The sequence below is a fragment of the Neovison vison genome, chromosome 2, assembly GCF_020171115.1.
Source record: "Neovison vison isolate M4711 chromosome 2, ASM_NN_V1, whole genome shotgun sequence".
In the NCBI taxonomy this organism is placed as follows: domain Eukaryota; kingdom Metazoa; phylum Chordata; class Mammalia; order Carnivora; family Mustelidae; genus Neogale; species Neogale vison.
The window spans coordinates 79986804-80002378 of record NC_058092.1 but is presented as its reverse complement, the minus strand read 5'-3'; the positions used below and the strand labels follow the sequence as shown (position 1 = coordinate 80002378).

At 44.9% G+C, this 15575-nt stretch overlaps 1 protein-coding gene across 3 annotated transcripts in view; it reads left to right on the top strand.

Moving 5' to 3' along the window:
• Window positions 1-15575, top strand: part of BCAR3 (BCAR3 adaptor protein, NSP family member) — a 109361-nt gene that overhangs the window by 91846 nt on the left and 1940 nt on the right. For all 3 annotated transcript variants that reach the window (XM_044238710.1, XM_044238711.1, XM_044238712.1), the window contains 4 exons: window positions 953-1068; window positions 4541-4712; window positions 7401-7512; window positions 13399-13611. In XM_044238710.1, coding sequence (XP_044094645.1) covers window positions 953-1068; window positions 4541-4712; window positions 7401-7512; window positions 13399-13611 — 613 coding nt within the window. The remainder of the gene's footprint in view (window positions 1-952; window positions 1069-4540; window positions 4713-7400; window positions 7513-13398; window positions 13612-15575) is intronic.

The window sequence follows — 15575 nt, the reverse complement described above, 5'->3', positions numbered from 1 at the left end:
CGCTCAACCACAGAAGTTAGGGATCAGGGTTGTTAATATCAGCCAAGCGTAAGGTGTTTTTTGTAGCCTGTTACGAAGACATCGGGACTGATGCCTGGGATCATTATAGTCGAGGACAATTCCAACAGGAGGAGGAGGAGGAATCGTTCTGTGCCTGCCGCGTGTCCAGACTGGATCGGAAGCACCATGCCTGGTGGTTGCGTCATTAGACATCAGGATGCTGCAAAGTGTCATTAGCCTGGTATTGTCAAGATGCAGAGACTGGGCTGTAACGTTTCGAGGCCACGTGTGATAAATATGAATGGTCAGCTTATACGTGGTGCCGGTAGACAGTGATTACCCACGAGAGGCAAGACCAGGAGCTGGCTGGGACAGACAAAGGTTTTCTGTCAGGAAGCCTCCTAGGGGGAGAAGTGGGTGTGCTTGAGACCTTGGGTTTCAAATTGCTGTGCGTGTTTCTAATAGTTTCCAGACAGATGGTGCCTTGACTGAGCTCAGGAGAGATGTAATTAAGGGTAACAGTGGCCAGCCCTCCTGGGAAGTGAGAGCACAAACAGCAGACCTGGCGGCAGAGGCGCAAGCCCTTGGCCTGGTCACTGTCCCACCACAGGGGCTCCCCACCCAGTGTGTTCGCAACCCTGCCGCCGGCAGCGGGACCCGGTCCCTGGTGGCCAGGAGCTGGCAGGGTGACACCGCTGGCCAGAAACATCAGATCTGCAGATTCTACGGACGGTGCTAGGGGCTTTTCTCTCTGGTTTTGGATTCCTGTGGTGTCTTGGAATCCTTCTAATCTCGTCTAGAAACTCTCTGTGGGGAGGCTGCTGCCTGAAAGGAAACGCAGCAAGCACATCCACACCATCCCGGTTTCGTGTCTTTCTTTTCACGTGCTACGTTCGTGTTCATGGTGAGCTCGCTCCCTGATCCCGTCCGTCTCCGCTTGTGTTCTCAACAGGTCACGAGGATACTTGAAGTCTCGGAAGAGATGAGGAAGAACATGGGCGTACGCTCAGGCCTGGAGCTCATCACCCTGCCTTATGGCCACCAGCTGCGCCTGGACATAATTGAAAGGTGAGCCGTGCTGGCGCCCCCACACACACACACATTTTGGGCCCATCAGCACAGCAGCTTTTGGAACCGATGGGGGCCCAGCACCAACCCGGCCAGGAACCTTTCCCCTCTCCCAGAAGCCTTAGCCACAGAATTCCTGGAGAGGCACAAAGTAGCTGGCACAGAGGAAGTAGGGGAACAAAGAACACGGTCCTGTCTCTGCTCCAGGAGGGGGTGGAGGACGGAAGAGACCGTTGGTCCGCGCTAGCAGACGTCACCCCTGTCGCCAGCCTGGGCGAAGCGGACATCTCGCCCCCCACAGCTCCACCTCCCTGAGCAGTGGCTGCTCTATCCCTCCGGAGTTCAAGACCGCACCAGGACTAAGGAGTTCGTGGGAGAGGTTTGGGAAGAACAGAGTCTGGACGGTGTTTTCTTTGAGAGGTGGCAGTGCTCAGGGCCCCCAGCCTCTGAAGACTCACTGCCCCCTTCTCCCAGTGTCCCCAAAACCCGGGCTGCCCGCGAAACCCACATGCTGCAGCGTTGGAGGTTTAGAAATCAAAAAGACAGAAATAGCGAGGCCTGTTTTTAAGAGAAGTGCTAGACTAGATTCTTGTATTGCCGCAGACGTTGGACTTGTTGACACACATGAAAAGACCGTTGATTTGGGCAAGACTGTCTTGTTATCTGAAGTGTCCTATTTTTCCAGCCAGTTTCCTAATTGTCACAATACGAACGTGGGTTGTAATGGACACCCCGACATTCTAGGTCACTAGTGCCATCCAGTCCGTCCTGTCGGCTGAAATGTGGCAACTGAGGGACACACTGATGTATTTTGCTGTGGACTGTTTCTGGTATAAACAGCCACATGTGGCTGGTAGATGGTGCAGTCCTAGAATGTCAGCCCCTAGAAAGTAAACAGCGCATTTCAGGCCTGGGGGATCCACACAGCCGCTTTCTAGGTTCCCTGGCCAGAAAGCAGATGAGCCGGCCCCCATGCCGCTGTGGCTTTGGTTCCCAGCCACAGAGAGAAAACATCCAGAATGCCAAATGAAAGGCCTCTGGGAGGCAGGAGTTTAAGACATGGTCCTTGGCTTTGTTCATGCTTCTCGTTGAATGGCTTTGGAGAAGTGTGAGTGCGCCTCCTTTTCCTACAGGCTTTCCGAGATTCTAGCCTCTCTCTGCAGGCACCCTCTCCGCTCCCCAAGTGCTAGGGTCCTGCTTCTCCTCTAGTTTTGCCCTCTGTTGTTGCTGGTCCTGTGGTCACGGTTTCAAGAGGGGTGAGCCCTGCTATCACGCGGCCCCATTCCTCATGCAATGTGTGTCGATGCCAAGCCCCCAGGTTCCAGGCCTTACTTTATCCAGGTCACTGTACGTGAACGTGGGTCTAGGCAGAGGTCAGCAGGCTGGGCGCTCCTCCAGACTGTTTTCGGACTTCCTCGCCGGTCTCCTTGCCGCCAATTCCCCGAGGCCTCTCTCCTTGCTCTGCTTCCTGGCCAGGGCTGACCTGGGGGATCTGCCTGCTGGAGCCTGGGGAGCGGGGTTTCCTCCTTACAGTGTGTGTATTGCATAAAGGCCAAGGGGACAGCCGTTTCAAAGGGTCAGATGACAGCAGCTTCTTGTGTTTGAGAATCAAATACAGACCACCCTTTATTTTTAACACACCACCTCACCCATTCCAGGCCTACTGAGAGGAGATGGCCTGTGTATAACGTTCAGTGTCTGTCCTTGCCACCCACCTGAGCATCTGCCTCAGACCTGCCGTGCTGAGTTTTTCCTGCTGCAGTGGATATGGGAGGTCATAGGCACACGTTGGTTGAATGAATGGGTAGAACTACTCTGATCTTAAAAAAGTAGAGAACCTGTCTTTAATTAAGGGCAGTTTAAAACACAGGAAAAAAACAGAAGAATCCACTGAAGGCAACACAGGAAGCCAGTGTACTGTTAGTTAAGAGAAACATCTGACATGCTCAGCTTAACCTTAACACTTTGCAAATAAGTAAGAAAACTCTTCAATAAATTCAGCAAGTAATAAAAATATACTTTATGTTAGGATCCATGAATGAAGACCTCAGGAAGAAGAAGAAAAGGCAGATAGAGACAGACTGACAAAATGGACGAGGATGCAGAGAAAGATGTACACATGGAGCCAGTTGTGGTCACAACTACCATTTGCGAGGGGCCTCCTGGCGACAGGAACTCTAGTGATTTTGACATTCCCACACCTTCTCTCTTTCTCACAACAATGCTTGCTCCCATTTTTACAGTGAAGAAATGGAGGAATGGAGCAGTTAGGTAAGAGCCTGTGGTCATACCACGAGTGAGTGCACCCCTACGCCCCAAGACACACACACTCGGAGATAGCAGAGCTCATCATTTCTAATCACTAGATATAGTGGTGGGACTAGGCCCTTGATGAGTCCTGCCCCTGTTGGCTCAAGGCCCTGAGAGCATGCTGGACACTACGGGCCTGCAGAGAGAGGAGCATGGCCGTGGAGTGACATCCTTGGCTGTGAACCTGGAGAACAAGGTGGCCCTGGAGCGCCAAAGGCGTGTTGTATTTTGGTAACCATTGCTGTGGATGGGGGCTTCACCTCCAGCACTGGTACCACGGCCTCAAGGAGACTTAACAGAGGCCATTCTGGCCCAGTGCTGTCAACTCACTGGTCGCAGTTGAGGGAGAGAGGGAAAGGATTGCGGTCTGCGCTGCCTGCCATCCGCGGAGACTGCTCTGCGACCCCATTCATATGAGTCCCATTGTCCTGTGGAGACTTCCTGTTGTGGGTCTGTGAGCTTGACCCGGGTAGTATAGGGTGAGAAAAGGGAGGATTGTTGGCAGATACAAAATTTCTCTTTTATTAGGCTCGGACTTACAGGGAAATTCCCATCCATCAGCCGGGCAGTCTTTGTCCGCATCTCCATTCACCTTCCAGCCTCTTGACCAGAGCCACACTCTCTCCATTCTGAGTTCCTCATGCCTTCTGAAGTGCCAAGACCCGTGTCATTGTTTTGGGCCAAGCATACTCTCTCATTTTTCTGTTTTTCTCCTTTCCCGGTCCAGGGTGGCCAGGGGAGGTGGCCCAGGGCTTCCCTGAGGATGGGATTTCCCAGCGTGTGAGGGTACCAGGGGTCTCCCCAGACCTCTTATGGTGGAAGGTACAAGGAGCCCTGTGTACTTCTGAGCAGCTTCACCCGAGAAAGGTTTCCTCGTGCCCCAGATGCTGGGCTGAACGTGGCCCTGTCCTGGGCAGCTGTCCTTTCTGACTCTAAACAGTGCACCCTTGGAGGCCTGGCCAGCCCTGGCCAGCCCTGCTGCTGTCAGCCTCGGGGAGGGGTTCTCGCCGTTGAAATCGGCATCCAGAGTGTCTGAGCTGCCAGCACCTCACAGGGCATAACAGCAACCGGCATAAATCTAGTCCTTTTCCTGGCTGGTTTGCATTCCTTTCTTCCTAGTCCTGTCTGCCCAATGCCTGACCCCTGCTCTCCTCCCTCCCAGACACAACACGATGGCCATCGGCATCGCAGTGGACATTCTGGGCTGCACGGGCACTCTGGAGGACCGAGCAGCCACCCTCAATAGGATCATCCAGGTGGCGGTGGAACTGAAGGACTCCATGGGGGACCTCTACTCCTTCTCGGCCATCATGAAAGCCCTGGAAATGCCACAGGTAAGTCTCCCCTGGCTCGGTGCACCCTGCACTCCTGTGTGGACTTAGAGTCGGTCTGCAAGCCCAGGCTTAGCAAAGCACCCACGTTTTTAGGCGGTCCCGAAAGGCTAAATCTTAGTGAAAGCAGCTCTGATTAGGGGCAACCAAAAGCAGTGTCAAAAGTGTTTCAGCTCCGTTTTAAAAAACTGGATCGTTGTTGACGGTGCACTTTCTCTTTGGTGTTCCAGAGGAGGAGGTGTCCTCAAGAACAATCGGTATTCCTTAAGAACCAATCAGCAGATGTGTCTGGCTGATGTGTGTCGTAGAAGAGACTTCCATCTGTGTCACCAGACAATTGGGGAGCTTTTCTCTGAGAATCCCCAGAGTGGTTTGTCTCAAAATTATGCTGCTCGGGTCACCTAAAACAGACTTCTGTTAAAAAATTCAGATTTCTAGCCCATTTGCCATTTAAGCCCCTAATTAGAGTTTCTAAAGTCAGGCACCTTGCATTTATCTGCTTGGATGGGCTGTTTTTAGGATGAGTGTCAAACCTGAGAGGCTGTGTTTAAGTCCAGTAGATCTGAGAGAGGAAAGTTGTTCTGTCATCTTGACTGCCTGGAATCCGTGGTCTCATTTTGGTTCTGTCCCACAAGCCCTAGATGTGTATAATCTCACCCTCGGGGTCCTCCAGTCCTGTAAACCCGGTCTGCAACTGGTAACACCAAAACCGCTGGTCATTTAGCTTGGCTCTTTGCTAACTACAGACTGTCCCTGAAAGCCTGCTGGGCACTCACTGAAAAGCCACTGCTGCTGCTAGGGAAGACCCCACAGTCACATGTCCCGTAAGTCAGAGCATGTTAGGAACGTCATTTCCTGGCATTAAAGCAAGGTCACCCTGAAGACAAGCTGAACAACTTAGGGCCTTCACCAGGAAATTTTGAGGGGAATCAGTTCCAAGCACAATATCCTAAGAGTTTAAAAACTCCTTAGATGCCCTGGAATTTTATAGGATCCATACTTGAAATAGGAAAATCCAGCTATATTTTCATAATATGCTGACTCCTATTACTAGCAGGGGTTATAATTTTTCATTCCACTGTTTTTCATTTGCATCGTATTTATTTCTTCTCACCCAGAACGGCCTGTAATTTTGGAAGGCTGTGAAATCAGGCTAAGTTGTGTGTAGTCCTCCAGCCCAGAGCTTCCTCTGAGAAGCCCATGGTTAGGGGCTTCTCCCAGCGCACCTTAATAGGCCTGTGCAGGGAGCTCCCTGGCCTCCAGGACCATCAGACTCTGCCCTGCTGGACCCTTTCAGCAGTGAGGGTGTGCAGTCCTCCAGGGCATTTGGGCCCCCCACAGTGTGCTAGGACGCTGCCAGGGGAGGGAGGTGGCAGACCCAGAGAAGGCTGAGGGGGGACTCATATCACTCCTGGGTGTCCTCATCCAAAAATGACCCTATACTGTGGGCTCACGTGCCTTCTCTTCTCAGCTTCTAGTCTCAAGAAAGCGCATCCAGCAGATTGTGCCCAGATGAGAGACCGGGGCTACTTTGGGAAAGCAGATGCTTCAGGGAGGGAAGAGAAGGGACAGGGAGAAGAGAGAGGTGCATGTGGTGGGGGGTGGGCAGAGGAAGACAAGTCACTTCCTTTCTGTCCCAGCAGACCTGCTGGTGCCGATCATTTCTCCCCTTCCTCTGGGAAGATGCAGCTCTTAGAGGCCAAGGGAATGAATCTCTTCTCTGTCACTTACCAGCTATAATAACCTGGAGCAATCTAACTATTCTCATCTATAGATGAGATGGTGGTTTCTCATCTATAAAACGAGGCCAAAATACTACCTCAGAGGGCATTGGAGGATTAAATGAAATTCTTCAAATACCTGACAAAGAGTTGGCGTTCATTCCCCCAAATATTAGTGCCCTTCCTCTTTCTTGTTTTATGGAAAAAACAAAAAACTTCAGGCACTCCAGCTTGCTGGTTTTATGGTATGAGTGGGGGTTGTCGGTCTCGGGGCAGTCAGAGTCAGTGGCACGTGTTGCATTGACTAAACTGTTCTAAAAGAACAGAATGAAAAGGAACGAGTAGAGTGGCATCATGTGGTCTGGGCAATCTTCCGTGCGTCTCAGACATTATTACTTACGAGGAAATGAAAATGCTATACGTTACATTCCTACATGCTTTCATCAGTATAACCTCTGTGGACAGTTGGCAGTTCCCATCAACATTTAAAATACATGTATTCTTTGACCGTGTAGTCCCATTTCTGGAAATTTATACCCCCAATATTTTCACACACATACACATTTGCAAAATCTTCACAAGGTAGTTTCATAATGGAAAAAATTTGTGAAACTCTTCTCTGTGGGAGACGAGGTAAACTTCAGCTTATCCGTAAACGGGAACATCATTCAGAACTTTAACAAAATAAGGCTGTTCTGTGCTGTTTTATACATACTTGAATGATTTCCAAGCAAAAAACTGAAAAATGTATAAAGTGTGATATGCCTTTTATTTTAAAAGTTGTATATGCATATACACAAAAACCTGGACACATACAAGAAACTGATGAGTTGTCTCTGGGACAGGTTGTTAGAACAACACAGAACAGGGGCAGGGGCGGGGATTAGCCTTTCTGTATACCCTGCTTTTAGCTGCTTTGACTTGTTTCTAAAAAGAGCCTCTTCCAAAATAACACCTTTCTCTCTTCCAGATCACAAGGTTAGAAAAAACGTGGACTGCCCTGAGGCACCAGTACACCCAAACCGCGATCCTCTATGAAAAACAACTGAAGCCTTTTAGCAAGATCCTGCATGAGGGCCGGGGTGAGTACAGGCTCAGCCTGAGTGGGAGTGGTGGCCACCTGGCATGCATCTGTGGGACCGTTAGGTCTGCTCTGCTCTGGTTTGATCAGAGCCTTCAGCAGGACATTTCATGAGATCTGAGGTATCTGTACGATTGTTGATGGATCATTGAGGCTTTTATCAGATGGGCACGTCATTTTTAGAAGAACTGCGGTTGCTAAAACAGGACCTGGGCTACCAGTCACCTCACTCCGTGCTTTCCTCTCTTAACTGAGGTGTAATGTATGCAACATTATACTAGTTGTCAGTAGACAAGGTAATGAGTCAGTATTTGTATTTACTACAAAATGATCACAGTCCAAATAATATCCACATCATATATAGTTATCAAATTTCTCTTCCTTGTGATGAGAACTCTTAAGATCCACTCTCTCGGTTACATTCAAACAATGCAGTGTGGTATTGACTGTAGTCCCTGCGCTGTACATTACCTCCCCATAACTTACTTTGTACCTGGAAGTTTGTATCCTTTGACCCTCTCCACCCATTTTGTCCACCTCCGACCACCAGCCTCAAGCAACCACCAATCTGTTCTCTATATCCATGAACTGAGGGGATTTCATTTTTGGTTCTATTTTTTTTAGATTCTGCATACAAGTGAGATCAGATAGTATTGCTCTTTTTCTGTGACATATTTCACTTAGCAAAATGCCCTGAAGGTCCATTCATGTTGTCACACAGCAGGATTTCGTTTCTTATTTTTATGACTGAATAAAATTCCTGTGTGTGTGTGTGTGTGTGTGTGTGTGTGTGTATGTGTGTAGTTAGTTATAAATATATATGTAAGTATACCACATTATCCATTCCTCCGCTGGTGGACACTTTGGTCGTTTCCATAATCTTGGCTATTGTAAATAATGCAGTGAATGTGGGGTGCAGACATTTTTTAAAGTACTTTTTTTTCTTCAGATAAATAGCCAGAAGTGGAACCGCTAGGTAATATGATAGTTCCATTTTTAATCTTTTGAAGAATCTCCGTACTGTTTTCTGCAGTGGCTGTGCTAACTTACATGCCTGCCAACAGTGCACAAGCATTCTCTTTTCTCCACATCCTTTCCAATATTGTTATTTCTTGTCTTTTTGCTATAGCTATTCTAATAGATATGAGGCAATATCTCATTGTGGTTTTGATTTGCGTTTCTCTCATGTTGAGTACCTTTCCATGTACCTATTGGCTGTCTGCATCTCCTCTGGCAAAATGTCTCTTCAGATCTTCTGCCCCCCCCCTTTTTTTCCCCCTGTTGACTTGTGTGAGTTTTTTATATATTTTGGGTGTAAACCCCTTATCAAATAGATGATTTGCAAACATTTTCTCCCATGCAGTAGTTTGCCTTTACATTTTCTTGATGGTTTTTTGTTGTGCAGAACCTTTTTCGTTTGATGTAGTCCTATGTATTGATTTTTGCTTTGCTGTCTTTGCTTTTGTTGTCAGAAAAAAAAAAAATAACCAAAACGAATGTCAGGGAGCTTCTGCCTCTCTTTTCTTCTAGGAGTTCTGTGCCTGCAGGTCTCACATTCAAGTGTTGAATCCATTTTGATAATTGTGTATGGTGTAGGGTAGTGCCCACTTTCTTTATTTTACATATGGCGCTCCAGTTTTCCCAGTACCCTTTATTCAGGAGACCGTTCTTTCCCCATTGTATGTTCTTGGCTCCTTTGACATAAATAAATGGACATGGGTTTCTTTTTGGGCCCTCAATTCTGTTTCATTGATGTAAGTGTCTATTTTTATGCTAATACCATACTGTTTGGATTACTATAGCTTTGGAATCTAGTTTGAAACCCAGAAGCATGATACCTCCAACCTTGGTTCTTTCTCAAAACTTCTTTGCATATATGGGGTCTTCTGTGGTTCCCCCATATTTTAGGATTGTTCTATTTCTGTGAAAAATGCCATTGGAATTTTATAAGGATAGCATTGACTATAGATTGCTTTATGTAGTATGGACATTTTAACACTATTAACTCTTCCAAACCATGAACACAGAATATCTTTCCATTTGTTTGTGTCTTCTTCAATTTCTTTCATCAATGTCATATAGTTTTCAGTATATAGGTCTTTCACCTCCTTGGTTAAATTTATTTTTAGGTATTTTATTCTTTTTCATGTAACTGTTAATGAGATTGTTTTCTTAATTTCTCCTTCTGATAGTTTGTTGTTGGTGTATAGACATGCAGCAGACTTTTGTATATTAATTTTGTATTGTGCAACTTGACTGGATTCATGTATTAGTTCTAACAGTTTTTGGTGGAGTTTTTGTTACACAAGCAGTGGGGAGGGGCAGTTAGGGAGAAGAAAAAACAGACTCCCCACTGATCAGGGAGCCTGATGCCTGACTTGATCCCAGGACCCTGGGATCATGACCTGACCCAAAGGCACATGCTTAACTGACTGAGCCACCCAGGTGTCCCTGTATGCTGCTGCTTTAGAATGGAATACTCTGTATATATTTGTGAAGTCCATCTGGTCTAACAGGTTATTAAGACCAATATTTTCTTACTGATTTTTTTGTCTGGATGATCTATCCAGTACGTGGAGTATTAAAGTCTTCTGTTATTATTGTATTGTTTAGGTGCTCCTATGTTGGGTACATAAATATTTACAAATGTTAAATTCTCTTATTGAATTGACCTCTTTATATAATGATTTTTTTGCTTGCTTGTTTCTTATTACAGTCTTTGTTTTAAAGTCTGTTTTGTCTAAGTATAGCTACTCAAGCTTTCTTTTGGTTTCCACTTGCATGATTATCTTTTTCCATCTCTTCACTTTCAGTCTGTGTGTATCCTTACATCTGAAGTTAGTCTCTTGTAGGAAGCATAAAGATGGGTCCTTTTTAATCCATTCAGTTGCTGTATGTCTTGATTAAAACATTTAATCCATTTATATTTAATTATTAATAGGTATGTATTTTTTGCCATTTGTTCATGGTCTTGTAGCTATTTTATCCTTCCTCTCTGCTCATTTCTTTTTCTCTTATTCTCTTCTTTTGTGGCTTAGTGATTTTCTTTAGTGCTATGCATGGATTCCTTTCTTTTTATCTTTTGTGTATCTACTGTAGGTTTTTGCATGTGGTTACCATGAGGCTTACATATAACAACTTATAACAGTCCATTATTGAACCTGATACCAACTAAGTTTGAATCCATTCTAAATCTGTACGTTTTTACTCCCTCCCCACAACATTTTGTTTCTGATGTCACATTTTACTTCTTTGTATCTGTGTTTCCTAATTGTTGTAGTTAGGTTTACCACTTTTGTGTTTTAACCTTCATACTAGCTTTATAAATGATTAATCTACTTTTACTGTCTATTTACTTTTATCAGTGAGATTTGTATTTTTACATTTTTGTTACTAAGTAATGCCCTTTTCAGCTTATAGCAGTCCCTTTAACATTTCTTATACAACTAGGTTAGTAGTAATGCACACCTTTATCTTTTATTTGCTTGGAAAACTCTTTATTTTTCCTCCAATTCTGACTGATAGCTTTGCCAGATAGAGTATTCTTGTTTGGAAGTTTTTTTTCTTTTAGCACTTTGAATATATTGTGCCAGTCCCTTCGGGCCTCTAGAGTTTCTGCCAAAAAAAACCTGCTGATATAGTCTTATGGGGGTTCCCCTATACATTACAAGTTGTTTTTTGTCTTACTGCTTTTAAGATTTTTTTCCTTTAACTTTTATTTTAATTATAACTTGGTGTGCGGATCTTATTTGTAACTCTGGGCTTTCCTGGATCTGGATGTCTTATTTCCTTAGGAAGGTTTTAAGTCCCTTTTCTTCTAGTACCCCTATAATGCAAATGTTAGTTTAAGGGATTTATGGAAGGAACATCATTAAGAAAACTGTCTTCATTTTTCTCAATTCTTTTTTGCTGCTCTGATTGTATGAGTTCCATTATCTTGCCTTTGAGTTCCCTAATTCTTCTGGTTCATCTAGTCTGTTGAAGTTCTCTACTATAATTTTCAGAAAGTTCAGTTGTTTTCTTCTCTGTGACTTCCATTTGATACTCTTGTATTTTCTGTCTCTTAGAAGTTTTCACTGTGTTTATCCTTTTCCCAAATTCAGTGAGCATCTTTATGACCATTATTTTGAACTCTTCATCAGGTAAATTAGCTATTGCCATTTCATTAAGGGTTTTTCTGAGATTTTTTTCTCCTTATTCTTTCATTTGGATCATATTCCTGTTTCTTCCCTTTGCTTGATTCTTTGTGTTGGTTTCTGTGTGTTAGAAAAAACAGTTACCTCTCCCAGGCTTGAAGAAGTGGCCTCATGTAGGAGATGAACCTTATCATTAAGCCCTGATCTAGTTCTTGGTTATCTCTCTAACCTTTGTGATTGTCTAAGCAGCTTTTATTTTTAATGGCTCCCAGCAGTTGAGGATATGCCAAGACCCGTCAGTGTCCCAAAGGGAAGGGTCTTGGCCAGCATCAGTTTTTTAAGTTATGCAAATATATATAGTCCTGTGAGAATGCAAGTATAAGCCCCCACTGGCCACCAGAGCCAGGTGGTGTGGAGCTGTCCCATGGGTGGCAGTTGCAAAAAAAAAAAAAAAAAAAGAACTTCAAACAAGTGTATTAGCTAGCTCCCTTCTAGGCGGTATCAGGAAGCAGTGGCAAGGCAGAGGTAGAGTGCAAAGATGGCACCCACCAGCCTACATTACCTCCAAGTATCTCCAAGGCCCCCGGTCGTGTGCCAGAAGTGAAGCCTGCGTCTCAGGCTAAGGCTCCAGGACAAGCAAATAGGCCTTTTCCACAGAAAGACTGGGGTATGTTTCAGTCTGCTATCCATGCAGCGCCCTGGGGGGTTCCAACTGTTAACAGTTCTGTAAGATACAGGATCACGGTTTCGCTAGCCTTTACAGCCAGGTGATCAGGGGTGTATCATGGGAAGTACCCACAAAAACTGAGGCACCAAATGTGTGTAAATCTTCCCCTCTGAAGATACTGGAACTCTGCAGTTTAGCAGAGGGGAGAGCATATAGATGTCGCCTGCATTAAGAAAGAAAGAAATGATGGCACCTGCTGGCTAGAATAAGGCAAAGAGCATGAAGATGTTGCCTGCCAGCCAGCAGGCCCCTAGATGTGTGCTATATTAGCCTGCTCCTCAGACCAACACTTCAACTTTAGCAAATGAGCTCTTTTCAGTCTGCTGCCTCCATGCTGAGCCCTGGTACAGGTGAGTCTGAGCACACAAGCCCTTTAATAAAGAGCTTGTTCTCAGTTTGTTACAGCCTGTGGGTCTTGTGGGTGAGAACAGGCTTGATTTTCAAAGCTAGCTGTTTTAGGGGCTCGTCTCTTAGGTGCAGGTTTTACAGTTGGGGTGTCCAATGTGGGATTCAAACCCTTTGCTCCTCAGGGAGAAAGCTCCAAGTTTTGCATTCTCTCCCAACTGTGCCAGGATTGAGGTTTATAGACAGGTTGGGTCCTGGCCTCTCCTACTTGCTTCAGTGTGAGCCTTGTTTACCTGATATGTAGGAGTTGCTCAATTTTTAGGGTTTTTTTCAGAGGAAGTTCCATATTTAGCTGCAGTTTCGGTGTCCACCAGGTGAAGTGAGCACAGGCTCTTCCTATGTCACCATCTTGAATTGGAACTCTCTTTCCTTAACTTTGGAAAAAAAAAAAAAATACATGGGCGCCTGGGTGGCTCAGTGGGTTAAGCCTCTGCCTTCGGCTCAGGTCATGACCTCAGTCCTAGGATCGAGCTCCGCATCAGGCTCTCTGCTCTGCAGAGAGCCTGCTTCCCCCTCCCTCTCTGCCTGCCTCTCTGCCTACTTGTGATCTCTCTCTGTCAAATAAATAAAATCTTTTAAAAAAAAAATACAACATGGAAAACTTTATTCCATTTTTCAGAGTCCACGTGTGTTCCCCCCAACAAAATATCAGTCCCACTACTGATGCCTCTTGTCACCCTGATGGAGCGCCAGGCTGTCACTTTTGAAGGAACTGACATGTGGGAAAAAAATGATGAAAGCTGTGAGATTATGCTGAACCACTTGGCCACAGCCCGGCTCATGACAGAAACTGCAGACAGCTACCGGATGAATGCCGAGAGGATCCTGGAAGGTAAGAGCTGTTTTCTGTAAGCCGCTCTCCATTCTGCATAGTAATTAGAATGAAGGAACAAAAGAGCATGGGTGCTCTCAGTTAGGAAAAATTAAGTAGGCATGGAATTCCCTTTCTTATGATTGATCATTACTCCCTCTTAGTCCCCCTGAGTGACTTGAGAATCCTGTTTCTCCTTTCCCATGTGTTCTGTTGTATCAGTGGCTTGGAATAAACTGGGAGAAAGGGTCAAGAAGGAATTGGTCAGCTTGCCTACCATTAGTACTTCTGATTGGACCTATGTGAAGGTGGGCAACATGAGGAGTTAAGAATTCTATGTGACTTCATTTACCTGCATTCCTATTTCTTCCCATATTGAGAGGTGAGGCCCCCTGCTTTTAGTGTCAGAGGGTCCAACACAGGCAAAGGCACTGCTGAGAGAGCCTGGAGAAAAAGTGTCTTAAGGAATGACCAACTAGGCTGAAGGAGGTGGATATAGGTGGGAAGGCCCATTTATTTCTTCCTGAAACAAAGCTGTTGCTCCAGAACTAGGTGGTTTACAATCTATCTGCTGTAGGTTTAAGAACTACATACATCTTTCAGTTTTTTAATCAGAAAGCTCTCTAGGGTTGGCAAGTGTTGGATTCAGAAAATAAAAGCACCTAATTGAATTCACCAGATATTGAAGTGCCTGCTTACATAAAGCTAATAACTATATTACATTGGATGTTGCCTAAGCCAATATATTGGGATGGGTTTTGAGAAAAGGGCTTGAAGCTGCTCTACAGCAAATTAAGGTTATCTAATGGCATTTTTCAATTAATCCTGCTACAGATTTATGTAGCAAGTTTCCATCTCTGGGAGTAACTATGAACCCAATAAAACCAGAGATTTGCTCACCATCTACCCAGGCCAAGGCAGGGAACACAAAAGCATGTTAACTGAATGATTGGAAATCATCGTCTGGCCTCTCATGTATTATCTGTCAAAGATATTCTGGCATCACAGGGAAGGATGGACTAGAAGTCGTCTTTTTTTCTTACGTTAGTCACCATAGAGTACATCAAGCCTTTGATGTAGTGTTCCATAATTCATTGTTTGCGTATAACACCCAGTGCTCCATGCAATCTGTGCCCTCCTTAATCCCTATCACCAGGCTCACCCACCCCCCCATTCCCCTCCCCTCTGAAACCCTCAGTTTGTTTCCCAGAGTCTCTCATGGTTTGTCTCCCCTGGCTTTTATTATTTTCTTCACAAAGATCCTGTAAATCTCGATGGTAGAAACAGATTTAAGGACAGAGCAGATTATATCCAGCAGGAACCAAGGATAAGAACCACATGTGTATGACTCTGGCTGGAGGTTTCTACCTCCCAAATAGTTGACTGAGTATCCTTGGTTTTAAGTAGACAGATCTTCTCTTATGTAACAGAAGAGAGGCACAAAATAGATCCACACATATGGCTATCCATATATTTTTGAGAAAGGTGCCAATGTAATTCATTGGCTTTAGTCTTTCAACAAATGGTGCTGGAACTATTGGATATGCAATGCAAAAGAAAAAATGAATCCTGACCCTTACCTCAACCATGTACACACTGATCAATCTAAAATGGATCATAGGTCCAAATGGAAGAGCTAAAGTGTAAAGCTCCTGTAAGGTAACGGGAAATTCATTGTGTCCTTGGATTAGCAAAGCTGTTTTAAGACACAAAAAGCATGAACTGTAAGAAAAAATTTTGATAAAATTTTAAATTTTGCTCTTCAAAAGACACCATTAAGAAAGTGAAAAGGTGAGCCATAGACTGGAAGAAAATATCTGCTAAACATTTATCTAATAAAGGATTTATATCTAGACTATATAAAGAACTCCTATAACTCAATGAGAAGACAGACAAGATTTGAGCAGACGATATACCAGAGAACATCTGCAAATGACAAATAACTATAAGATGTTTAAAGCATTAGTCATTAGGGAAATGTAAAT